Genomic DNA, 27,595 nt, shown 5'->3' on the forward strand with positions numbered 1-27,595 from the left:
TCAAGTTAATAATAATGTACTATACACTTGAAATTTGCTAAGAGAGTAGATCTGAAGTGTTCTCACCAAAAAAAAAAAAAAAAAAAAAAAGTATGTGAGGTTATGGATGTGTTAACTTGATTTGCGTAATCATTTAATACACACACACACACACACACACACACATATATATGTATACACAAATCATCATGTTATACACCTGAAATATATATAATTTTATTTGTCAATTTTACTTCAATTTAAAAAATTATTATTATTATTATTGCATTTTTCATTGGTATTCTTTTCTTTGAATCATTAAGGGCTTAAGGTCCAAGTCTTAAGGTATAGAAGAATTGATTTTTCCTCTATGGGAAGAAAAACTGTCCTCATTCCTGCCCCTTATAGTTAAATTTGCATAAATTAAATATGTACATCAGCAGACATATCAATAATTCCCTCCAACTGTCTCATATTTCAGAGTTGACTAGGAAGGAAACTCCCCTTTATATCCCTTCATTTAAACTTTTCCTTGTCATTATTGTGTTTAGTATTTTTTCAATGTTTTAAAATTATCATATATAACATATCCTAAAAACAGAGAGTTATAGAAAAGCAAAAGGAAGAAAAAAAAAACTTGATAATTGGATAATCAAAAAAACCACTATTGAGATTTTGATGTATTTTTTCCACCATGGTTTTGATTGGCTTGTATAGTTGAGCTCTAGTGCAGTGGTCTTCCAAATATTTTCCTTAAATACTCTTAAAAGAAGCTTTTAAAATTATGTACCCACTTGTATATTTTTAATTAACATCTAAAATGTTAAACATAAGTCTAAGTAAGTTTATTTCTTTTTAAATAAACAATAGAAATTATTAAACATTTTAGATGGTGAAGTAAGTTCAACTAAGCTGTAATAGGAACAAACATGCCATGAACTACCTTATGGAATAAAGTACATTAAGTCTGAACAAAATCAAGTAAAACTTTAACCATGAGTTTTATCCAATGTGTCTAGAAAAAATATGACAGTCCATCAAAAATTTCATTTACATTCAAGAAAATAACCATAAGTCCTCCATATTGCTTCTGATGCCTGGTAGTCAGACTATTCCAAAAGAGATCCAAATATCCCCAAATTGGCTAAAATTCAGAGTATCTCAACATGAGCTGAAATACAAGTATTTTGGTAAGCTTCACAGGCAAAGGCTAGAGAAGCCTTAAGTATTTAAAGCCCCTGACTAATTATCCATAGAGGTCTCCCTGAAACCAGTATTTACATTTATCTGTTTGTTTGATTCACTGCAGCTATTTATTCCCAGGGTAATTCAGCATGCTGAGATTTGGCATGGAGGGATACCATTCTTTATGAAATGAGAGGATGACTACTGTGAACCCAGGCTCATTCTCAGAGGAATCAAATTTAGGAAAGGGTACGTAATGGAAATTGAGACTCTGGAAAATGACCCCCTTAAAAGTATATATGCAATCTAAAAGCTTGAGATGTGCACTGGAAGTTTTAAAATCATCTCCACTTCTTAGCATTCTTAAGTCTCTAACACACTCATAAGGAAGTAAGGTAAAGATGACCTTTAATGCACACCTCACAGGAAATAGCAATGATTCAGCCTGTAGCACCCATTCCTCCAACACAGCTCAGTGTGCTATCAGGTGCTTGATGCTGAGAAGAATCAGGCAGCTGCAGGTAGGTACCATCCTCTGGATGAGTCATAAGATTTATGGTATTCGTTTCTCTTCAAAGAGTCTACATATCTCTTTATGAATAATGGGGTTATTAATTCAGTGGTTGAGAAAATTAATAAAATGACACCTCATTTATCTGGCATATGTGAATAATGAGCTCTTCCAGGTAAGACTACCCTCAAGATAATTAAAGCATAACTTCAAGGCCTTGAAGTTAGAAAAATAAGTTCGATATTTTTTATTAAAAGCTTTCTGAAATGAATAACACTTTCTGTTACCTTCTTAAAGACTGTAGAACTAAATTTGTACTTTTCATAATTACTCAGACTTGTGAGTGTTGAAAAGTAGGGCAGGCTGAGACAGTGAGGTGGACCCCACTGGTGAAGCAAAGTGGATGTGGTATGGTACACTTCCATTGGAGGATGATGGGGCAGCAGGAAAGGCAGTTGAAAGAGTTATGCTGATACCATAAAATCAAGTTCAGAAGCAAAGGTGTGAGATCAAACTTGAGGGACCAGGCAAGAATTTGAGCCCGAGTCCTTGACTCACATCAGGTAAACTTTATCCTACAGGAGCTGGCGTTCAGGCCTGAAGCTTGCAAAAATTTATTCTTTTGCATTTTAATTTTTAAATTCTGTCTTCTTTCCCACTTAAGGATCCTCGAAAGCTATTAACATCTTCTCTGCAGCCATAGCCTCAAGTACAGTGTATGCTGGTACCTAGAAGACACTCAAGAATATGCAGCCTCTTCACTGGGCCTATAACAACAGAAAGACAGGATGTCACAATAAATTAGCAAAATAAGTCTTCACTTCATATAGTCTACAGTATACTGGAAAGTACAGAAGAGTTCTTTATCCTAGGATCAAGCTCCTTAATATGGTATATACAGAAATACCTTCAGGCCATAAAGGGTGGCTCACTGCATATGACCATCTGCAATCACAGTGGGCTTTTCTGCTCTCATCCTCAATTTTCGGGCACCCATCCATGCAGCTGCCTCTCTCTTGGTTCTTTAAAGAAGAAATTGGGAGGAGGAAGCCACTTCCCTAGTCAAACATCTGTTAAACAATTAGACTTTTATTCTACAAAGAATTGGGGAGTTATTTCAAAGCTGTGGTTTGCTTTAGGAAAAACAAAAAAAGCCATCCTCTCTTGCCCCTTTTTGTGTTGCTTTTCTAAAGGCCCTCTTCTGTCATTTTGGTTCCATTTGTGCCTATCCAGGAAGGAGGGTGGATATGTGTCTTGTCCCAGTCGGGGAGTGAGAAGGGATCCTTTTCACCCTTTACCTATTGTAGTACAGTAAGCCCTCTCAAATGGGGGCATTTATTTTACACCCAGGTGTAGAGAGGACTGGGCTGTACCACTGCATCCTACATACCAAGAATTGGGTAGATATGTACAAAGATCTTCCCTTGAGCATACTCATATATCAGGGGACATGCTCTGGCTCTCATGGGCTGCTTCAAAAACCATCTCACCCAACCACCTACCATTTTCCACACCTTTCCATAATATTGATTTATTCCTTAAGTACAGAAGTGCTAGATCACCATACAACATCTTAAGCCTCCCAAATCAAGTCTACCTAATGGGATTTGCATATTTAGTCATACCTCCAAGGGAATGTCTCAGGAGCTTTACACACTGTAATATTCAGTCACTCACCCCTACTAAAGCTACCACAAAGAAATGCAGTCATCTAAGGAAAAATAGTGTACCCTCTATGCAAGCACAAACTCAGGACAAGTTTCCTACTCCCTTTCTCTAACCAGATTACCAGCCCTAAACCAGGCCTATTCAAATCGCTGGGGCTGCTATATCACTTCCCCATATACAGGTGGTAGGTTTTCCATCTCTATTCAGAGTCAAGAGTCACTAGGTTCCCATTTCAGGGGTCAACAGTTTACTCCTTGTTCTGCTCATTCCCACCCACATATGGCATCTGGGTCCTGAGGCAAGATAGAGCCCTCTAGCCTGCTCCCCAATGGGTAGACCAGTGTTGTAGGCAATAGCAATTCCCGGTCTTGACCCAGCTATACATCTTAAACTGGGAGATCCTAACTAATCTACTTCGAGGAGTTCCTTCTAGTAGCCAGTTAGTTTATGACAATGTGTGTTGCCTATGGACAGGGAAAATGGAGACATTTTCAATCCACAACAGGCAGGTAAATTTACAGAAAGGCACAATTATGTAAGCACTATAGTTCTAACCGTTTCCTTCTGTTCTACCTTTAAGTTCCCTAGGGAGAATTTTTTTTTAAGTTGGAAAAAAATCTAAAATGCTGCATTATGATGTATTTGCCTTGATGATGTGCTAACTCACAATATACTTACTAATTTAATATGGTATGTTTTCAGGATATGCATTTTATACTCAATCACTCTTTTCATTCCCCTCAGCCAACAAACGTTCCAAACTTTTACCAAATACCAGAGAAAACTTAAAATAGTGTGACTTTTAGGAAACAAACCACGTTTATTACTTATATACCTATAAGAGAGTGATAATATATCTTCCAAAATGGAATAATTTTGAAAATAAAATGGAATGTTATATATAATTACCCTGGGACAAGTGTAAATTAGACTGTCCTGGTATACCCAAATAGCAACCCTGCCTGTAGAGAAAAAGCCAAGACAATGGTCTTCATGCTTTCTGATTAGCAAATGAAGTCAAACCACTTACATATGGGATTTTATATAGTTGATCTTCATCGTTCCCTTATTCCAAATTTGGGAATTCATTTGCCAACTAAAATTTACTTGTAACCCCCAAATCAATACTTGCAGCATTTTTCAGTAATTTGCAGACATGTGCAGAGTGGTGAAAAATTTGAGTCACCCAATGTACAAGTCCCTAGCTAAGAAACTTGTTTCAAATCTCATACTGTAAACAAGTGTCCTTTTGGAGATCTGTTTAGTGCCACATTTTTTCCCATTTTGTACTTTCCGTTTGCGATTTCACTGTTTAAAATGGCTCCCAATTTTAAACACTGGCTGGTGTTTCTGAGCACAAGAAGGTTGCAATGTATATTACAAAGAAACTCCATGTGTTGGTGAGCTTTGTTCAGGCGTGAGTTATGATGTTATTGGCCCTGAGTTCAGTGTTAATGGAATCAGCAATATAGATTAAGTAAGGTGTCTTTAAACGGAAACACACATACAATAAGATTATGTATTAATCTGTTGATGAAAATGTAAGCAGGGAAAAACAAATGAAACATTAAAATAATTAATTGGGGTGGCGTAGTCGGTTAAGCGTCCGACTTCAGCCAGGTCACGATCTCGCGGTCCGTGAGTTCGAGCCCCGCATCAGGCTCTGGGCTGATGGCTTGGAGCCTGGAGCCTGTTTCCAATTCTGTGTCTCCCTCTCTCTCTGCCCCTTCCCCGTTCATGCTCTGTCTCTCTCTGTCCCAAAAATAAATAAAAAACGTTGAAAAAAAATTTAAAAAAAATAATAATAATTAATTGGGGAGCACCCAGGTGGCTCAGTCAGTTGAGGGTCCAACTCTTGATTTCAGCTCAGGTCATAACCCCAGGGTCATGGGATTGAGCACCACGTTGGGCTTCCTGCTAAGCATGTAGCCTGCTTGAGATTCTTTCTCTCTCTCTCTCTCTCTCTCTCTCACCCCCCCCAACTTATTCTCTCTCTCACTCTCTGAAATAAAGAAAAAGAAAAATATTTTTAAAAAAGAAAATAAAATAATTAATGAATCAGACTTAATCAAAATTAAAAGTTTCTGTTCTCAAATGACATTGGTAAGAAAATGAAAAGGTAGGGGCGCCTGGGTGGCGCAGTCGGTTAAGCGTCCGACTTCAGCCAGGTCACGATCTCGCGGTCCGTGAGTTCGAGCCCCGCGTCGGGCTCTGGGCTGATGGCTCAGAGCCTGGAGCCTGTTTCCGATTCTGTGTCTCCCTCTCTCTCTGCCCCTCCCCCGTTCATGCTCTGTCTCTCTCTGTCCCAAAAATAAATAAACGTTGAAAAAAAAAAAATTAAAAAAAAAAAAAAAAAAAAAGAAAATGAAAAGGTAAGAGACAGACCAGGACAAAATATTTGTACAATGTATATGTGATAAAGGACTGGTTTCCAAACATATAAAGAACTCTCAAAACTCAATAATAAGAAAAACAACAAACTAACGAAATGGATAAAAGATGTGACTGGACTGTTCACCAAAGAAGAGGCACCACCACCAACCCCCATTCTAAACAATAAATAAATCTTCATTTGCACAGAGCTCCCCATCAGTAGCATCTTCACTGTCCAAATTCCTGAAAGATTAGCCAATATCCTCTTTTTTATTTTTTATTCTAACTCATTTTAGTCTCCTTTCTACCTCCATTTCTTCTCTAAAACTCTTCTCAGGGAAGACTATTGTCAAATCCAACATTTCCTTTTAGTTCTTATCATATTTAATCTCTGACCATTGGACACGGGCCACACACTCCTTGTATCTCTTCTTCTTGTCCTTTGGTCAAGATTTCTTGGTTCTGTCCACCTGCTTCCTTCCCTTATGATTCTAGATGTGCTAAGTTTTCTTATTCTAATCTCAGTTTTAAAACTGCTGACATGCTGAAATCTTCCAAATTTAGATCTTCAGCTCAAACTTCTCTCCCAAGTTTACCAGTGTCTACGATGGCCTCTAGACAGTTTTCTCTGAATATGTTGTAAGCTCCTCCAAATCAACATGACCAGAATCAAACTCATCACTTCCCTATCACTCCTTTTGTGTGCTCAGTTAATGCCCTTATCTACTGGGTCAGCAAAAATCACCACGAGAGTCATTCTTCATGCTCCTGATTTCTTAGCTCCCAACAAGTGTTGTTTACTGCACAACTGCAGGGGTCGCCATTTTGTCCAATCTACCTCCACATAGCTCCCAATGATGTTTCTTCCTCTGAGTTCTTGCTGCCATTGCTTTGCTTTGTGCCCTCACCAGCTTCTGATTTTCAATAACTTAAATGGGCTCTTTATCTTCATTCAATGCTCCACACAATAATTAGAATTACCTTTTTTTTACATTTTTTTTAACGTTTATTTTTTGAGACACAGAGACGGAGCACGAGCTGGGAGGGGCAGAGAGACAGGGAGTCACAGAATCTGAAGAAGGCTCCAGGCTCTGAGCTGTCAGCAGAGAGCCTGTCACGGGGCTCTAACTCACAAACCACAAGATTAATACCTGAGCCGAAGTGGGACACTTAACCTACTGAGCCACCCAGGCGCCCCTAGAATTATCTCTTTAAAATCCAATCTGATTATGTTATTTCTCTGCTTACCAATCTTAGCTATCTCTGACTGACTTCAAGACAAAGGTTAAACCACTCAGCAGGAATACAAAACCCAGTAATCACATTCTGCCACTGGCCTTAATTTTCTAGCTCAAATCCTATTCCCTTCAACTAGCTTGTCCCAAAACATCTCTATTACTTGCACATTCTATTCTCATATGTGAAATGTTTTCCCACACCCTTTCCTTCACAGCTTGGCAAATTGTTCCTAATCATTGACATCCAGTTGACAGTCCTTTCTTTTGTGTGGTCTTCAAAGATACTCATTCTTATATTCCAATAATTCTCAACCCTGACTGCTCATTATAATCACTAATCACATGGTGGGGAGGTGTAAAAATATTGATGCCCAGCCTTCACCCACAGACATTCTAATCTTCCCTGTCTAAAATAAATCTGAGCATAGAAATGTTTTGAATGTTTCCCCAGAGTATTATATTATGCTAGGTACCAAAGATATAAAAATTTAAAAGGCAGGATGGAGTTTCTGGCTTCAAGAAATTCATTGAAACAAGTAACTGTCATTTACAATAAAAAGGAATACACAGAGTGAAAAGATACTCAAGTAGAAGCAACCAAGGACATGGGAGGAAAAAGCATGCCAAGAAAAGCCCTTGGTGAGGACTTCTATAAATGTACCAAATATTTGGTAATTTTTTATTTGCCTGTAGAATCCTGTGATAGTTCAAAACAACTGATCTACCATTTAATCACTTTAAACAATACAACAAAAGAGCTGTTCAGTAATTAATCACCATCATATCCTTAATACCCAGAACAATGGCTGACACATATTAGATACCCAAAAATGTTTGTTAAATAAATGAATGGTCAATGGTAGCATTTAAACTTTCTTAAGAAACTGGTTTATAATAAATATCAATGTTAATTGCAAATTAAAGCTAAGCATCGTATTTTTGGTGTCAAAGATTCTGACAGATAGAACCGAGACAGATCATTTTAAATTAAGCTGAGAAAAAAAAGTACTGACAAAGCAGTTCACTTTCAGTAATCTGGGTTTTCCCAAATAGTGACATTAGAGCCAGTCATTTTGAATTGGACAGTTTGAGTTCAAGAGTCTGAAATGTAGGTCAGGGCTTTGCTGACATTTCCATTTGCCTCACTGCTGAAAATCTGAAGTGATTTTTGACAGACAGTGGGGAAAGAGGACATGATGCAGGCAACAAGGTAGCAGCCTGGCTCTGAAGTGGAATTATGTGCTTCAAACAAGTTGAAAGGTAAACAAACCATGATCATCCAAATGCTTAAAAACAGCTATATTTTCTATGGAAATACATAGCACAGGTTGTTTTTCTCTTTCTTTTCTTTAAAAACATTTTTAATATTTATTTTTGAGAGAGAGAGAGAGAGAGAGAGAGAGAGAGAGAATGAGCTGGAGAGGGGCAGAGAGAAAGGGAGACATAGAATCTGAAGCAGACTCCAGGTTCTGAGCTATCAGCACCAGAGCCCTACGTGGGGCTCCAACCCACGAACTGAGAGATCATGAACTGAGCTGAAGTCGGACGCTAACCAACTGAGCCACTTAGGTGACCCTCTTTCTTTCTTTTTTAATGTTTACTTATTTTTGAGAGAAAGAGAGCACACACGAGAACACGAATGGGGGAGAAGCAGAAAGAGAGGGAGAAAGAGAATCCCCAAGCAGGCTCCTTGCTGTCAGCAAAGAACCAATGTGGGGCTCAATCCTAGATCATGACTTGAGCTGAAAGCAAGAGTCAGATACTTAACTGATTGAGCCACCCAGGGGCTCCGGTTGTTTTTTCTTGTAAGTTCTTGCGATATTTTATAGAGTGGTTACAGATGAAAGTTTATACTCAAATGTTGTCTGATACTATATCACTTTAAACAATTATTGTTGTATATATTCTATTGGGGTGAGTAGTTAACTTCTAACCAGGAACATTTTAGATTTTGTTTTGCTTATTATTTATAAAGAGAAGACCTCATATTGCTAGCAAATTATGAAAGGTGTTCCTATATTCATGGGGGTCATGGGGACCCCAGGTTTTAAGAATGTTATCAGATATTTTATGCTATATGATGAGTCATGATTTTGTTTTGCTGTCTTATATGAAAGGCTCAGGTTTTATTAAACATAAATATAACTGAATAATGTTGGTTATTAAATAATAATGTAAAGTAACATTTAAATAAAAATGTAAGTAACTGAGTAAATAATGCAACTAGTCATAAACTAATGGTAATATTGTTTGGAATTTATATAATGTGTGTCTTTTGAGCTGTCTACAGAGGAAAGGAATTTTATATAAATTTAATTGGTGATAGCACATATACCTTTGTCTCACTTCATCTTTCTTCATTTTGAATGCCTTTTTCTGGAACTTCTGAACTTTTTGGCTTTTCCTAAGTTTAACTCATCAAAGACTGATATTTCTGGAACTTCTAAGGCATAGAAATCTGGCCAGGAGTGAGAGCAGAGATTTCTGATGAGAGAGACTAGATTAGAAGAAAGTGTATTTTATTAAGGGTCAAAATGTCCTAGTAAGGTAAATCATAGTGACTTTTGAAGGGTATAAAAGACCATTCTTTTACTTTACTTTTCCATCTGTAACATACCTCCTTACATACCACTGGCTTTTCTTTGCCCTGTTTCCCTCCTCCCTTCCTTTCTCCCTTCCCTTCTTTTCTTCCTTCCTTCCCTCCTCCTTTCTTTTCTTCCTATTGAAATGTTCTCATCAAAGGCAATAATAACTGTTAGGAAAAAATGTAATGCCTTTATTATGGTTATTTTATTAAAATATTATAATTTAAAACTTTTTCATATTTTTTCTAGAGGGCAACAAAGAGCTATTTCCTGCTTTCAGGCATGAATCAGGTCACAATTCAATGGGATGTGGTAATAGCTATTTACATATTCTTCAACTGGTGTCATGGAGGTATAGTATTTTTAGTACCTATTGCTTTCTTTTATTTAAAAATATGTTGAGTGGTTATTGTTTTCAAGGCACTATTCTAGGGTCTCTGAAGAACCAAAAATTAGATTGGGAAAAACTATATGCACATAAATATTATATGGAATGAAATAAAAGAGTCCAACCGCCCCCCTAATGGCAGAATTCCTTTCCCTAATAAACAAACCTCTAACTCATATATGCACATTTCTATGAATAAGCATATTATTCTGAGTTGGTGTGTTCTATCTTTGAACTGTTACAATTGTTATATGATAATCCATCAAACATTTGAATTTAATTCAACTCCACAATTTATTTGTTGACAGGCACTATGTGTCAGGCACTGGGCTAACTAAGCCTTTTATTTCTCACAACTTCATGCAATGGTATTGGCTATTATTATTCCTATCTTATAATTCACACAAACATCTGGCATTATTACAGATACAAGCATAAGCAGCTTTGAGGAATCCAGGAAGGGGATTGTCAGAAATTCAGGCATAATAGCCTTGACATCTGAGAGTTTTTACTGGGGACTTGGTGTCCTGGGCAGGGGATAGAAATTCATTTGGTGGGAGACAAGCAACACTAAGGTAGGGTTCTAAACCTGGAAGGAAGCTTTGCAAACCATGCAAATTACTCAGAATAGTGACAAAAGCAACAATGTCTTCTGTAGGCTGGAACACAACTATATTGGTAGTTATACCAATATATTGATATATACCTCTATATATTGATATAGAGGTAGCCTTGTCATCAGAACTAGAACCCCTCCAGCAGGATTATCAGACACTGCCAGAATCAGGCCAACCACTATCCAAGATTTAGGAGATTGAAATATGCAAACGATAAGTAGGACTTCTGTTGATACATTCAAGTAATTAATAGAGTGTAGAGAAATAAGTCAGGCTCCTCTGACATGGCATTAGAGACCCTAGAGCTGTCCATTAGATATTATTTTATATATTTTGTTCAATCTATGAATAATTTTAATATCATCCAAACTACATTTTTTCCAAATTTTCTATTAACATGGTATGTTCCCCTTTTCAATAGCTCTGCTGAAATAATAATAATAAAGTTTAACATTCCTCTGACCAATCTACTAACCCCATTAAAAAGAGACATTAACATATAACTTATTCTTACATAATCTATGTTGACTCTCACTGATTACAGATTTTTTTTTTTTTAGGTACTGAAAATCATGGACTTACTAATTCATTCCTGAATGTAGCAAGCTCGGTGGTCCAAAGTTTCTGGGGTTATTCTTTATTCTGTTTTTGAAAACCAACATTTGTCCAAATCTGAAGTCTTCTGATATTTTTTACATTTTCTGTGTATTCTCAAACACTACTCACAGCAATTTCATGATAGTATTCACATATTTTTTTAAGGTGCTGGAGATGTAGTTTGTCTAAACCTGAATTGTTGACCTTATTTAAAGTAGTTAGATGTTTCCTTAAAACTTCCTTTTCTTATCTTTGGCTTCAATTTCCCATTAATAGTGATGGAATTATTTTTATCACTATTTTTAACATTTAAATATTTCCAATTTATACCTAAATGTTCGTTATGTAAATGGAAATATTCAATTACATTTATATTATGCAAGTTAATTCTTTAAGCATTGTAGTCCATAGCTAAGGACCTTTTAAAATCAAATAATTACCTTGATAAGATTGGTAAGATTCTAGGATGTTTTAATGCAAGTATTTCCACAAAAAGACAATAATAAATTTTCCTTAATGTGAGTTTAATTTAACTGATACTGCATTGCACTGTCATTTGAGTTTATGAAAATGACTTTTAATTATTGCTTGGGGTTATAAAAGTAATACATTCACTATATAATTTTTAAAACACAGAAATATGCAAGTAAAAATGAAAAAAGTAGACTAACACACACAGATTATCATTGTTAAAATCTTAGTGTATTTCTCCTCATTCACTCTATTTACTTCTGGTACTAAACCTATTATTAAGTGTGTTGTTTTGCAAGTTACTTTTTACCAAAATACATTCTGGACATTTTCCTATATTATTCCTATATATTAAATTAATGATGAATTTTAAGTGGTTATCAAGCAATAGATTTTTGTCATTATAAGAGTATGGTTTTACTCATTAAACTCAAAATTTTGTGATAAAAGTAGCCGTTATCTACAGAAGAATGACAGATTGATGGAGTGCCTAGAGAATGGGGTTTGGATTCTGCAATGCCAGGTGTTATTTCTAATCTTACCTTTGAAAAATGCCATAGCCTCATAATGTGTCAGTTCTCTACTTTAAATAAGGAGAGCTAATTATATTTGCTCTTTAGACAGAGTAGCTTAAAGGCAGACTCCAGTTTTGTATCCTGTTACTGAGCGTCCACAGAAGCCTGCTAAAAGTACATTATAATAAACTAATCAATGGAAAGATACAGTTGGTCCTAAACTTTTTTCCAATGGAAATCATTTAATTAATAGGAAAAGAATAAAATTTAAATGCAACAGCATATTCATCTGACTCTCTTGCTTTAATGTTTTACATGGAATTTTTTATTTTATCTATTTGTTTCCAGGAATTACAAATATAAACTGCTCTGGCCACATGTGGGTAGAACCAGCCACAGTTTTTAAGATGGGTATGAATGTCTCTATATATTGCCAAGCAGAAATTAAGAACTGCCAACCAAAGAAACTTTATTTTTATAAAAATGGCATCAAAGAAAGATTTCGAATCACAAGAATTAATAAAACAACAGCTCGGCTTTGGTATAACAACTTTCTGGAGCCACATGCCTCTATGTACTGCACTGCTGAATGTCCTGGATATTTTCAAGAGACATTGATATGTGGAAAAGACATTTCTTCTGGATGTAAGTGTTGGGGTGCATTCAAAATTCAAATGAAAGCTAATCTAGCAATTAACTAGTCTAAAATCTTGTCTAAAAATAGAGGCTAATTAATATAGTTTATTTCTTGTACTAGTTTAATATAAGAATTGCAAACTGAAATGTTTCTGGGGGCCAGGTTAGTGAAATAAAGGAGTTAAGGAGGCTGGTGAGATCCGTGCAGAGAGAAAAGCACATAGAGGTCTACTGGGGAATAGCCACTGCCCAGCTCCATCATTTATAAGGATCTGGTTTTCCTAAATCTTTTTTTTTTTAATGTCTATTTATTTTTGAGAGAGAAAGACAGACCATGATCAGGGAAGGGGCAGAGAGAGAGGGAGACACAGAATTTGAGGCAGGCTCCAGGCTCTGAACTGTCAGCACAGAGCCTGATGTGGGGCTCGAACTCACAAATGGCGAGATCATGACCTGAGCTGAAATAGGACCCTTACCCGACTGAACCACCCAGGTGCCCCTGAATCTTTGACTCTTTAAGGGAAGACAGACATGTGAATCTTCAGTGTGAACTCTACACTTCTACATGCTCCAGCAACTTTCAATGTTGCTGATGTATTCAAAAAACAAATTTTCAACACCAGCCTGTCCAAACACAGCATACATGAGGGGCAGCATCCTCAGATTTTTAAGTATTGCTCTTTTCATCTGCTTTACACTTATGTTTTTTGTTACTTGCTTTCCAAAATAATAGCCTCAACCTTGAAGCAGATTCCATAAAAAAAATTCTGAGACTAAGATTTACAAAACAAAAGCAGTTGCAAAACTAGCTTTGTGTGCCTGCTATACTCACCAGCTGTGTGACCTTGGGCAAGTTAACCAGTCTGAGCCTTGATTCCATGTCTGTAAAATAAGGCTAATTATTCTGGCTGTGGTAAGCAGCAAATTTTAATAAACTACTTAAAAGCATGTTATACATTTTAAAGTGCAACACCATTGTGCAGTGTGGAGTCTTTGTCATGCTCCCTTCCCCACACTTTTGAGAATCAAATCTGAGTTTTTATTTTTCCTCATCTCCAGATTTTAACTTGCAAGAGCAAGACCACCTGGTGTTCACGACTTGCACCTAGAGTGGACAGCTAGGATACAAGAGGCTTCCTTGTTCTGAATAAGGCCATTGTCCTACTTAACTCTGGGCACCTGATCTTGCACGATTTTCAAAAGAAAGAAGAGCTATGGAAGGTAGTAGAGGTGAACTGAGGAAGGAAAATACTAAGTTTTTTGGGGGTCAAACAATAAAGCTAGCAAACTCACACCTTAAATTGATAACACACTAAACATGCCCTAAATTATGGGAATTGAAGCCACAGGCAGACATCTTATCTGATATCTGAGGGCACCTTAGCTTGTCCACATCCTCAGGAAACATAAACAACACTTAATGCTTAAATATTTTACTATTTATCCTTTGGGGGTGTTGGTGGGGTGTTGAGAGAAGATACAATTTCTTTGGAGGGAAAATAAGCAATTTTCACAGTGATGGGGAAAGGTTAGCTTTTAATTTGAGCCAGAGGAAGAAAGGAGACAAAAGAAGTATGGCTTCCTTCTGTGGGTTCCAGTTTGGGTGACATATTGCCCCCAACAGCTCTGCCCCCAAACACAACCACCAGGCCACGTTTAGGGCCAGGGAATGGCCTGTGCCCCCTTCTAGGACAACATCATAGAAGAATTTAGATTCTCTGCCGCTGGCTGCTTAAAAAGAACATCACTCTTTCCATTTATTTACTTTGTGAGTTGTAACTTCTTACACAGACCTCTGGTTATGAGTGTGAAATTGTAACTGCCAGGTAAGAATTTACTCTAACTCTAGACCCAAGAACCCCTGGGTTCTTGAGCTCTGCATTCTTAGCAAACAAAACTTCCTATTTAAGTAGGTCAAAAAAGGTTTCTGAGGGTTTTTGTGGTACTCTAGAAATTACATTGCTTTCACTGGGTTACTTTGATCACAGAGTATTTGTCCTGTGAGCTTTACTATGTTAACTTACCATCACTGTTTTGAACAAAATGATTACATGTATTTTTTTAGACTAGAAACAAGTCATAAAAGAGAGAGAAAATAAATGAGTCAGTGCTTTTCCTGAAAAGAAATCCAAATATATTTAAAAGCTTCTGTACTTTAATATGTAATTTGTGAAATGTAAACATTATCACAATTTCTATTTTTAGCCATAATTTTAAACACTTTCTAGAATTCATCTATGATTAAATGCACACATATTGCGGGAAGTTTATCAGATTCACACCAATCATGAGATAAAATACTGTAAGATGTCTTTATTCATTTAAAAATACCACATTAAAAAAACATACATGGAACAGTCTGTTTCCACTTAATCATTTATTTAAAAGTTTAAATGTCTTTGACTTCTTTCAATTTTAACCATCTTTTTTTTTTTTTTAGATTATTTATATATTGAGAGAGAGAACAAACAGGGAAGGGGTAGATAGGAAGAGAGAGAGAGAGGGATAAAGAGAATCCCAAGCAAGCTCCATGGTGTCAGCACAGAGCCCTGTCAGAGTGGAGCCTGACTCGGGGTTTGATCTCACAAACCATAAGGTCATGACCTGAGCCAAAATCAAGAGCTCCCCAAATTTTAACCATCTTTGATCTCTACTTATTGGGATGAAAGCAGAGTTCTTATCCAACAAAAGTCCCTGAATATTTGTCTTTAACGTTGCTATCTAGTATCATTATTACAGGCACAATTAGGCTGACCTGTGCTCTCCTTGGGTAAGGAATTACAGAGTGATCTTTGCCAGAAGCATTGTGCCTCTGTTCACTGTAAATTCTTCTCATTATCATTTTATTAATCAAGCCAATCAAATTATGAGATAGCTTTACTGAGTGGTTGCTCTGCGCCAAAAATGTGTTAAATGGTAGAAATTCAAAGAAAAGGGACTCTGCCTTTAAGAAACTCTCAGTAGAAAATGATCGTTGGCTAGACTCTGAATTCACGAGAAATCCGGCCTGTGATTAATAAGTGCTCCAATAATAGGGGAGGGATGGGATTGCTAGGAAAAAGCAAAAACATAAGCCTCATACTTAAATGAGGGGGTTTTTACCCTTGACATTGGATAAAGGGGCAATGAGATTAATAATAACCCCATCTTATTCTCATAACCATAATCATACTCCCATCTTTACATAGCTTCATATTAACAAATATTCTGTTTATTTGCATATGTGTATATAAACTATTTGATATTTTGCAAAGTTAATTAACCACTAGACATTTACAAACCTGAGCACTCACTTCATATAGAATGCTGTGGAATAACAACCCAAAAGACCGACCGTTGTTTTTTATGATGGCCAAATCAATGATACTCTCTGGCTCATGTCTCAGGAGGAAAAATAACTTCAGCACAAATCACTGTAATCAGTGCAGGACCACAACCCAATCCATGTCCAAAATGACTTAAATTTACCCCCTTTATGACTCAAATAAAAAAATTTCTTTTCCCCTACTTGGAGTCCAGTTTGTCCCCATTGTAATTCAATGCTACAACTCACCAAAATGTTCTAAAGAACTTTAGTATGTTCTTACTGCTTGAAATAGTTTTTTAATTGTAAAATCAAATTTCATACAACGTAGAAAGTTTTTAAAAATTTAGACCAGCACAAAGGAAATACCCATCATCTCTATAATCCCATAATTTCACTACTAGCAATCCCTCTTTAGTAATTTGAAATAGATCTTTCAAGCTTCAGTCTCTCTGTCTCTTCCCATCTCTCCCCCTCTCTCTCTGCCTCTGTCTCCCTCTTCCAATCCCTCTCTCTCTGTCTATGCCTTTCTGTCTCTCTCACTACAGTGTTTCACAGCCTGCATTTTTCACTTTATCATATGGCAAGAATTTACTTAAACATATTTCTAGTGCTTTCCAGAGGCCAGATATTTAAACTATCTTCTACAACTTTGTTTTTCAATGTATTTTAGGAGTTTATTATAGTTTATTTAACCCTATTTTGGGGTATTAGGTTGTCTCCAACTTATTATTATAAACAATACTTTAAGAGGCACACACTCTTGGCCAAATATTTTTGTGTATCTTTGAACATTTCATTAAGGATGCATTCCTAGATGTAAAATTGCTGGGTTGCAAGATATTGCTCTTGATTTTAAAGATAGTAATATGTAAAGTGCTCTCCATAAAGGTTGTACCAGTTTGTACTCCCACCAACAGGAGTGTTAGAGGATTTCCCTGAAGTCCATTCCAACACTGTGGATTACCATTTTTTCAAAATCCTTGCCAATTTTATAGGTCTAAATGATATCTATTATTGTTTCAATTTGTAATGAGGAAAACTTTTTCATATATTTATTTTTTGATTTTACAAGTAATATTCTTAGTAGATGATGTGCAGGTGAAGTGTAAGTATATATTTGTATGTAGGATAAATATTTGGCTATAACTTCAGGTGCATAGATGTCCATATTTTTATTCTTCCTGAGCCCCCATTCTTCCATTTTTCTTGTCATTTGCTGAGTAGTCAAGTTTTGCAAGCAGTATTGTGAGTGTAGGGACAAGCCGAGAGAGCCACACCTGAAAAGTGACTACATGATAAACACTCCGTATTTCCATACTTCTTTTTTTGATCTTGACCTTGGTCATTTATTGTTGGATGATGTAACTGAAAATTGCAGATTTCATTCTATAGTTGTTGGGGTTTCAGAGACTTCAGAGACCATTAGGGCTCCAATAATGTCATTGGAATTCTCATCTTTTCCTATCTCTTCATGGATTTTTTTCCCCCGTGTTGTCTTAATTCTTTTTTTTTTTTAAGATTGTTTTTCTCCTAATTTTTATTTATTTTTGAGAGGGAGAGGGAGAGAGAGAGAAAGAGAGAGAGAGAGAGAGAGAGAGAGAGAGAGAGAGAGAGAGAGAGAATCCTAAGCAGGCCCTGTCCTGTCAGTGCAGAGCCTGATGCAGGGGTTTGAATTCACAAACTGTGAGATCAAGAGCCTGTCACTTAACTGACTGAGCCTCCCAGACACCCCTATGGTGTCTTCATTCTTAAATCCAAGATGGCCACCAGTGGCTCATGGCTCGCATGTTACTCAGAGACAGCAATTTCTAGGGGTAAGAAAATACCTCTTACAATGGCTCTCCAAAAAGCCCCTTGGAGAATGCTGATTGGTTCATCTTAAATCATGTGTTCATTCCAAAGGGACTCTTTAGTCAGCCTCAGTCAAGGATACACTTGTAGGTAAAGCCTAGTGAATAACAGCCCTTGAGGCAGGAGTGGAGTGGGGATGAGGTTGGGAGCGAGGAGGATTTCAGTTCTCAAAAGGTAAAGAAGCTAACAGATAAAAACTAAACAACATTCTCCATATTATGGTTACTTAGAAAAAGAGCTAAAGGGGATGCAGGGAGGAAGAGAATGTTGAAATAGAATTCTGTGAATACCAAAAAAATTTTAATTATTTTAGAGAAAGCACATGAGTGGGTGAGATGGGCAGAGGGAGACAGAATCTTTTTTTTTTTAAGTGTTTATTTATTTTTGATAGAGAGAGATTCAGAGTGTGAGTGGGGGAGGGGCAGAGAGAGAGGGAGACACAGATTTGGAAGCAGGCTCCAGGCTCTGAACTGTCCGCACAGAGCCTGATGTGGGTCTTAAATACATGAACCGCAAGATCATGACCTGAGCCAAAGTCAGATGCTTAACCCACTGAGCCACCCAGGCATTCCAGGAGAGAGACAGAAACTTAAGCAGCCTCCAGATTCAGCACTCAGCACAGAGCCTGACGTAGTATTTGATTCCACAACCCTGGGATCATGACCTGAACCGAAATCAATAGACAGACACTCAACGGACTGAGCCACCCAGGAGCCCCCCAAAAAACGTTTAGTCATTTTTTATTGTGGTAAAATATACATAATATGAAATATATTTTTTTAACTATTCTTAAGTGTATAGTTCTGAGGCATGAAGTACATTCACACTGTTCTGCAATCACCATCATTTTCCATCACTACCATTCATTTCCAGAACTATTTTCATCTTGCAAAACTGAAACTCTGTACCCATTAAGCAACTCTCATTTTCCCCATCCCCCACCCTGGCAACCATCATTCTACTTCCATCCATGTTGCGGCATGTATCAGAGTTCCCTTCCTTTTTGAGGCTGAGTAATAGTCCATTGTATGTATAAACACTAAACTTTTAAAGTGAGTAGTGGAATAGGTGCCAGAAGAGGAAACAGTCTGATGGGGTGAAAGAAAAAACACTTTTTTGGGATCCTTTCACAAGAGCCAAAGGCAAAGGTTTCAAGGGGATAAGGGACCAAAACAGCAAATGCTGCAGAAGTCAAGTTCAATGGTGATTGCACAGATATTTCGGAATTTGTTAATTAGAAAGTCATTAACGACCTTCACAACAGTGGTTTTGGTGGAATTGTGGGTCTGAATCTTGATTGCCTGGGGTTCAAGAGCAAATGGGAGATGAAGTAAAAGACCAGTATAATATAGGACCCTTAGTTTAGCTGTTAAAAAAAGGAGATAGTGGTAGCTGAGGAGAGAGAATTTGAGGAGTTATTATTATTTTTTTTTTTGATAGGAGAAACTTGATCATATTAGTATCCCCAGAAGAGTGGAGAATATAGTATACAAAGGAGAGTAGCAATGTTTGATGGCAAAGTAGGATGTTAGGTGAGGTGGTAGGGATGGAATGAGGGAAGTATTGAATGCCAGTTGGGCTGGTTTCCTAAATAAAATGGGAAGTTTATCAGCTAGCTACTTTATAAAGAACTTTACGTTTGTATGGTGGCTCCTAAGTGATACATTTTGTTGCAGATCCACCAGATGTTCCTGACAAGGTAACCTGTGTCATTTATGAATATTCAGGCAACATGACTTGTACCTGGAATTCTGGGAAGCCCACCTACATAGACACAATGTATGCGGTGTATGTGAAGAGGTAGGTTCCTTCAACAGTTTAACATGAGCAATTCCATTCCATTCCAATGTTCTGCCTCCAGCAGGGATCCAAAAAATGAGCCTTAAGCATTAAACGTATGCTGATTATCCCCAATTCCCTAATTATCATCAGTGAAGCTACCTGAACGCTTTTTGGGCCATTAATATTTTCACTCTGTGGGACAATGCGTTCTATAATCTTTCTGCCCTTTAATTCATTGGTACGTAACTGGGGTCAGGGACCTGATGCTGATATAGCACAGAATAGTTTTAAAAGGATCTTTGCTTCAACCCCTGCTCTATCCTCATTGTAGGGTTTAGGCAACTTGCTCAACCTCTCCAAATTGCCTTTCTTTATCTTTAAAATGGATCTAAAAAACAGAGCCTAATGCACAGGTTTATTCTAATTATTTAAGTGGAATTTGGCTTTTAAAGCATGCAGCACAGAGCCAGGTCCACCATTAGCACTAAATTCATGGACGCTACTAGTTATTAATAATGATCCCCAAATCTTAAATTTGGTGCCTGTACAGGCCAACCCTCTTTTCTGGTTTGTCCGAGACTAAGGGAGTCTCCAGGACACAGGACTTCGAGTTTTAAAACTGAAGTAATAACTGAGTGAAAGTGCTAATTTTCTACCTGCAGTCCAGGAGGGCTTTGAGGAAATGCTCTTGTTACATGCTTAACAATAGCTGTTACATGCTTAACAATAGCTGTTACATGCTTACCAATAGCCAGATTTTGGGAGCCAAGGTGACTATGCAGCCAAACCTCTTAAGTTTTTATGCTTAAAGATAAATTGTTGATCATAAAAGTTGTACTACTTCGTACTAAATTAAATTTGAATGCTTATTCAGAAATTGCAAAATAGGAAAAGGTTGATATGAAAAAATCCCTTTCCCCTCCCCAATGTACACAGCTGAAATCTTTCTTTGTTACATTTAAACTATATCCATGTATGCTAGTCTGTTTTTGAATCCTCTGCGATTGTTAAAGATGAAAATGAAATTAATTTTTAAAAAGTTATGGGCAAACAGGGTTAAGTTAGTCACCCATCATGTTTCCCATTTTATTCTTTTTTTTAAAGAATGCCTTCAGTGGTGTATTTGAAGTAAACTTTTTTTTGTCTGTTTGTAACTCTCAAAAAAAACTACTTATTTTTTAAAAAGCATTTATTGGGGGAGCGCCTGGGTGGCTCAGTCAGTTAAGCGTCCAACTTCAGCTCAGGTCATGATCTCATGGTTCACAAGTTTGAGCCCCGCATCAGGCTCTGTGCTGACAACTCAGAGCCTAGAGCCTTCTTCAGATTCTGTGTCTCCCTCTCTCTCTGCCCCTCCCCTGCTTGTGTTCTCTCTCTCTCTCTCTCTCTCTCTCTCTCTCTCTCTCTTAAGAACAAACATTAAAAATTTTTTTTAAAAAATAAAATAAAAAGCATTTATGGGACCTTTACTATTTGCTAAATACTGGGTCAAAACTTTATATGTGCTACTTCATTTAGTATCTTACACAACCTTGTGAGGTAAATATGATTATTTTTCCAGTTTTTGTAGACAAAGTAACTGAGCCTCAGTGGGGTTAGGCAATGCGTCCAGAGCCACACAGCTCCAGAGAGGGAGAGGTGGGATTTGAACTTGGGCTGGCCTGACTACCACTGCTGAAGTCGTGTTGGAACCAGATCACAGGGCATATTTGAGAGATGATAACCAGGTCTCATCACAATAGAACAGAATAATCTTCCAATCTTCTCTCTCTCCACGTGTAACATACTCAGAATAATTTTAATTAAGTAAAACATAAAAAGCAGCACTTCTTCATTCAAGAAATTCTATGTAAAAACCAGGCAGATTTTACGAATACATTGCTAAGTCTGGAGTAATGGGCTCCATGCCACAGGCAAGACACTCACTCACACCTGTCATTCTGAGCAGGGGTTAGACAGAGGCAATGTATCAAAAGGATGATGGAAACACTGAGTCACCTTATTTAAAGCATTAGCATTCTATGATTTTAGTATATTCACAGAGTTATGCGACCATCACCACAATTTCAGAACATTTTCTTATGCCAAAAGGAAACCGCGTATCCATTAGCAGTCACTCTATTTCCCTCAACTTTCCCATCCCGAGGGATCCTCTGGGGATTTGCCTACTTTGGACACTTCATATAAAAGGAGTCATACAATACGTGGTCTTTCCATGACTGGCTCTTCCACTTATCATAAGCCTTTCAACATTCATCCGTGGTGTAGCATGTATAAGCACTTCATTCCTTTTTATGACCAAATAATGTTCCATATATGAATATATCACATTGACTTTATCCATTCATTGGTTGATGGACATTTGGGTTATTCCTGCTTTTTGGTTATTATGAGTAATGCTTCCATGATATTCATGTACAAGATTGTGTGTAGACCTAAGTTTTCATTTCTCTTGAGCATACACTTAGGAATAGAATTGAGAGGTCATATGTTAACTCTGTTTAACCTTTTGAGGAACTGCATACTATTTTCTAAAACAACTGCACTATTTTACATTCACTCTGGGAGTGTATGAGGGTTCCAATTTCTCCACATTCTTGTCAACACTTATTATTTTTGTATTGCTTATTGCCAACCTAGTGGATATGGCTTAATTCATTTAAGTCCCACTTACTTGCCCTCTCAGGTTCTTGAGAATAAAATTGCACTATAAATTTGGAACAGGCATACCACAATTTGAGAAGATATATTTGTTGAACAAAAACTTGCCAACCACCACCTAATTTCCTAGTTAGTCTCATAAAAATGTTCTCCAAATATTTTGATTATTATAGATTTCTTTTAAAATCTATTAATGCATTCAGTGATATATGAATCACTTTTTCTGAGAAACACATCTACCTTACAAAGTGAGAAATACCTAGTAATTATGAGTATTGAGATTGTTCTCAATACTCAAGTCGCCATGAAAATACTAAAAATAGATTTATTAAAGATCATGCTTTTAGAGCTATCCACTGGAAAGAACAGGGGCTTTCGAGTTTTACTTTTGATTTCCAGTTCTAAGATTTATCAGTTAGGTGTCTTTTATGATGCAAATATCAGAAAACCTAACTGCAGTGACTTAAACATATGGGGCTTTATTTATATCAAGCCATAGTGGTAGGTATGACAGAGCTGGCATGATTACTTCAATGATATCCCAAAGGCTTTTTCCAACTTTTTCCTCTATAAGTTTTAATGTGTAGGCTTTACTCTCAGAAGCTGCACCCGTAGGCTTCACATCCAAATCCCAGGCAGGAAAAGTGGTGAAGGAAAAAGAACATCTCCACCTATAGACTTCCACTTGGATCTCATTGGCCAGGACTGAGTTACATGTCTACTCTATCTGGATGGGAACCTAGGAGAAGGACATTGTTGATAGAATTTAGTACTGTCATCTAACAATATCTGCCATAATTGCTAGCTGTGTGATCTTAGAAAAGTTATTTAGCTTGGCTGAGCCTTACTTTCCTGTGAAATGAGGATAAGCAATACTGTACTGGGTGTTACAAAATTTATAAGAACACAAACTATAAAAAAAGACTTGCAAAAAGGAAGCACTTAGAAACAACAAAAAGGCAGAGTATTAAGGTGACCCTCAAGGCTGACATACTAGTCTTGTTTGATTTGTTTTAAAATTAAAACCTGACTTATTTGGGTGCGGAGACTAATTAATATAAGTCCACTAAGAAATGGTCATTGGTGGGGTAGGGGCTGGGCACTGGTTGGCTCAGTCAGTTAAGCATCTGTCTCAGGTCATGATCTCACGGTTTGTGAGTTTGAGCCCCACATTAGGCTCCATGCTGTCAGCATGGAGTCTGCTTGAGATTCTCTCTCTGCCCCTCCCCTGCTTGCTCTCTCCTTCTCTCAAAGTAAATAAACATACTTAAAAAAAAAAAAAGATCATTGGGGTGCCTGGGTGTCTCAGTCAGTTAAGTGTCTGACTCGATTCCAGCTCAGGTCCTGATTTCATGGTTTGTGAGACTGAGCCGGGCTCTGCGCTGACCATGTGGAGCCTGCTTGGGATTCTCTCTTTCTCCCTCTCTGCCTCTACCCTACTTTTGCACTTGCACACACTCATGGGCTTTCTCTCTCTCTCTCTCAAAATAAATAAATAAACTTAAAAAATGATCATTTACAAGGTATTATAAACAATAATTTTACTCATTTTCAGGTAACAGTCATTTTAGACAGATGAATATCTAGAAAAAAGCTGTTAAATGTGCTCTGAAAGACTAATTTTTTAGCTGTTGTGCATGTGTCAGTAGGAAACTCACTCATTCATTCAAACTAGAAATGTAATCTCAAAATGGGCAAGAATTTTTGCTTATTTTGTTCACTGCTACATCACTTGAGTCTAGAATGGGGCCTGGCGCATTGTAACTGCTCAGTTGATAGTCACTGAGTGGTTATTCTGATACGTAGACATCGACATTTCCTGCTTTCTCCCATCACAGTCAAGTTAAATAATACTAATACAAAGTCTTACATTTTAGAAAAACTTTTTTCGCCTTTTCTGAAATCCAACAATAAATTACAGCCAAACGCAGACAAACCTAACCCAAATTCTGAATTGGCTGAGTCTAGATTAATAGAATTGTTTCATAGTTTAAAAAGAACATAAAAATGTGAATGATTAGCATAAAAATGAATGTTCTCCTCTAGCAAAATCAAAGAATGAGCTCCTATAAGCACAAACAGGAAAAGGAAATAAACATCCTATCTCACAATTAAAAACACACCAATGAGTTGAAAAAAAAAAAACAGAAGAGAAAGTTAATTTTTCTATCAAAACTGCCTTCCCCCTCACCCCCAGGAAAAAGTTGACTTATAATCAGTTTGTGGTTGAGGTAGTTTAAAAAGGTTATACTAGATCCTGGGTTTTTAGGGTATTTTCCATTTTGGCGGATAGGTAGAGATCAGCATTTGCAAGGTTTCACTTCCAACTCATGTGGTTCTGTATTCCAGTAAAACCACATTTACAGAAGAGGCATTTCACCTCAGCCCATGGACTTGTTCCACTAGTGGCAGAAAGGTGACATTCCCTGTATGGCAGCCTAGGGGCCATCAGGCTTCCATTCATATACCCTCCTCTGCTGTGGTTTGCTGTTTATCAATAAGTGGTGGTAGGAAAAACCAAAAAAGAAGAAACTCTGGTAATAAACATCTACCTACTATTGTCTATTACCCTCAACAGCTTCATGTAAATATGTTCTTTCTTGGAAACTCTTGCAGTGTCCTTGCAATGTCTTCTACTCAATAAATACTTGTTGCATGAAAAAGAATTCATCATGGCCCCTCATTTTATTCCACTCAAGTCAATCTAGCAAAGATTTATTTAGCATTTTGCTTCTTCTTGTTACTATGTTAAACTCTAGAGAGTTTTTGTAGATAGGCACCATCTCTGTGCATGACAAGCTCATGATCTCACTAGAATAACACAAATGATGGAATTTTCAGGCACTATGAAAGACCAGTAGGGCAATTATTTTTTGATAAGATATCATTGTAGACCCCCTAAGATCAATTGCTTATTCTGTCAATTCATAAGGCCTGCCTGTTTTTGCCACCTCTTCTTCTCCATATGCATATTCTTAATAACCAGAAAGAGGTCTTAAGTACGATTCCAAATATTTTTAAGGCTGTGATATTACATTTCTGTCATTCTTTTAGGACTCAATAAGCAGTCATATTTTTAAATCCATTTCCTCACCAATTCTGTATCTGTACTAGCAAAGCTAATTGTGGCTGGGGACAAATGCAAACTTACTGACTGATATGACTATATATTCATGACCACTAATCTCAACTGGGCCCTGACAGCTACCCAGTATCCTACCACATTTCACTGGCCCAGTCACTGCTCCACTAAGCCAGATAATTATTTCATTACTTTTTGTCTCATTTCTGGCTTCCAGAATGTTTTTTCTCTCCTTGTGCTCTGTCGATGACCTGCTTTCTACTTCATTGAGAAAATAGAAGCAATGAGAAATATGATAAGTTCCCCCATCTACTGACGCATTGACCTCCCTATCCATATACTTGGTCTTCCTTTTTACTACTGTGCATGAACTACTGTTTCCCTGAGGCCAACTCTCCACCTCTTGGGCTAGATCTTACCCCTCCTGCCTCCTACTCCCACAATGTTCCTCTCTTTCTTCTGCATCTTACCTTTTCTATCTTTACTGGATCATTCCATTGGCTTGCAGCATCTGCCCTCTTGAAAAATATAACTTTCCCTTGGTCTTTCCCCTCCACTACTCTATTTTTCTGCTCCTCTTTATGGCCAAACTTCTCAAGAATTGTCTGTACTCTTTTTTAAGTTTATTTATTTATTATTTTGAGACAGAAAGTGCAGGAGGGGCAGAGAGAGAATCCAAAGCAGGTTCCCCACTGTCAGCACAGAGCCTGATGCGAGGCTTGAACCTATGGAATGACAAGATCATGACCTGAGCAAAAACCAAGAGTTGACCACTTAACCAACTGAGCCACCCAGGCACCCCAAGAGTTGTATGCACTTTCTGTCTCTTTCTCTCTCATACTTTCTTTAAGCTAGTTTAGTCAAGTTTTCACTTTCCACTGAGACAGGTCTTAACAGTGTCACTAGTGACTTCCCCATTGCCAAATCAAATCGTTTATTCTCAGTCCTTATCTTCCTTATGAGGAGCATTTAATAGCTTTTCACTTCCTTCTTTTAGCTTAGAGGATACTACTCCTTTTTGATTTTCCTCCTACCTTCCTGGATGCTTTCTCTCAGTCTCTTGCTGATGTGTCTTCATTTCCAGTGAAGTAACAAGCCCCCAGAGTTTTATTCCTAGCATCTCCTATTATTTGTATCTACACTCATTACCTAAAAGATATAACACAAATTTATAGTGTAAAACTCCCTAATTTATCTAGTTTGAGTCCAGATATCTCCCCTGTCTGCAGTTACCATATATCTAATATCTTATTCAGCACTTCCTCTTAGACATCCAAAAGGTATCTCAAAGCTAATATTTTCAAAACCCAAACACTCCCAGTTTCCTTTCTCCGTACTTGCATTCCCCTTCTCAGTAAATGGCAACTCCCTCTTCATTCTACTTGGGCCCAAATCACTGGAGTTGTCCTAGATTACTCCCTACCATGCCCTTAACAAAATTAATCAGCCAAACCTATAGGATTTGACTTCTTCTCACTACCCAGTTTGCAACCCCAGGCCAAGCCATATCATCCCTCATCTGACTTAGTACAAGGACTTCCTAACTGGTGCCCTAGCCTCCACCTTTGCCCTCCTAGAGTCATTCACAAGTAGCCTTTTCACATGCACCTCAGATCATGTCACTCCTCTGCTCAAAACCTCCCATTTCAAAGCCAGAGTCCTCCAGAGGCTCTTTGTGACCTTACAGTACCTTCTATATCTCTCCCTCCTCCAGAACTCTCGGATCTCATCTTTAATCCCTTTCTATCTCCTTTACGTACACCAAGCCTCACTGACCTCCTTGCTGTTTTTGAACTGGACAAGTATGATCCTGCCTTACGGCCTTTGTATATCCCTAGAAAGTTCTTCCTCCAGAGAGGAGGAAAATCACCTTCTCAGACAGGCCTTCTGCATCTTCTTTTAAAATAAAAAATCCCCACTCCTGCATCTAGCACTTCCTAACCCCTTTTTGCTTTATTTTTCTTCTGAACATTTATCACCACAGGACATATTATATATTCATTTGTTTCCCCCAGAATGTGTGCTCCATGAAGGTCAGGACTTCATCTGTTTTGTTCATTGTTGTAGTCCCAATCTCCAAGGTAATACTTGGAACATAGTGGATATTAATTAAATATTTGTTGAATGAGTGGTTAACTAAATGGAAAACGCT

General features: G+C 37.4%; 1 protein-coding gene across 1 annotated transcript in view; it reads left to right on the forward strand.

Annotated features, from left to right (window-relative positions):
- Window positions 1-1,565: 1,565 nt before the first annotated feature.
- The window catches only part of IL23R (interleukin 23 receptor), a 63,998-nt gene continuing 37,968 nt past the window's right edge, over window positions 1,566-27,595 (forward strand). Inside the window, exons 1-4 of the mRNA XM_043573344.1 lie at window positions 1,566-1,685; window positions 9,789-9,891; window positions 12,476-12,772; window positions 19,598-19,721. Of these exons, the coding sequence (XP_043429279.1) occupies window positions 1,566-1,685; window positions 9,789-9,891; window positions 12,476-12,772; window positions 19,598-19,721 (644 nt within the window). The remainder of the gene's footprint in view (window positions 1,686-9,788; window positions 9,892-12,475; window positions 12,773-19,597; window positions 19,722-27,595) is intronic.

Source organism: Prionailurus bengalensis, chromosome C1, assembly GCF_016509475.1.
Source record: "Prionailurus bengalensis isolate Pbe53 chromosome C1, Fcat_Pben_1.1_paternal_pri, whole genome shotgun sequence".
Taxonomy (NCBI): Eukaryota; Metazoa; Chordata; class Mammalia; order Carnivora; family Felidae; genus Prionailurus; species Prionailurus bengalensis.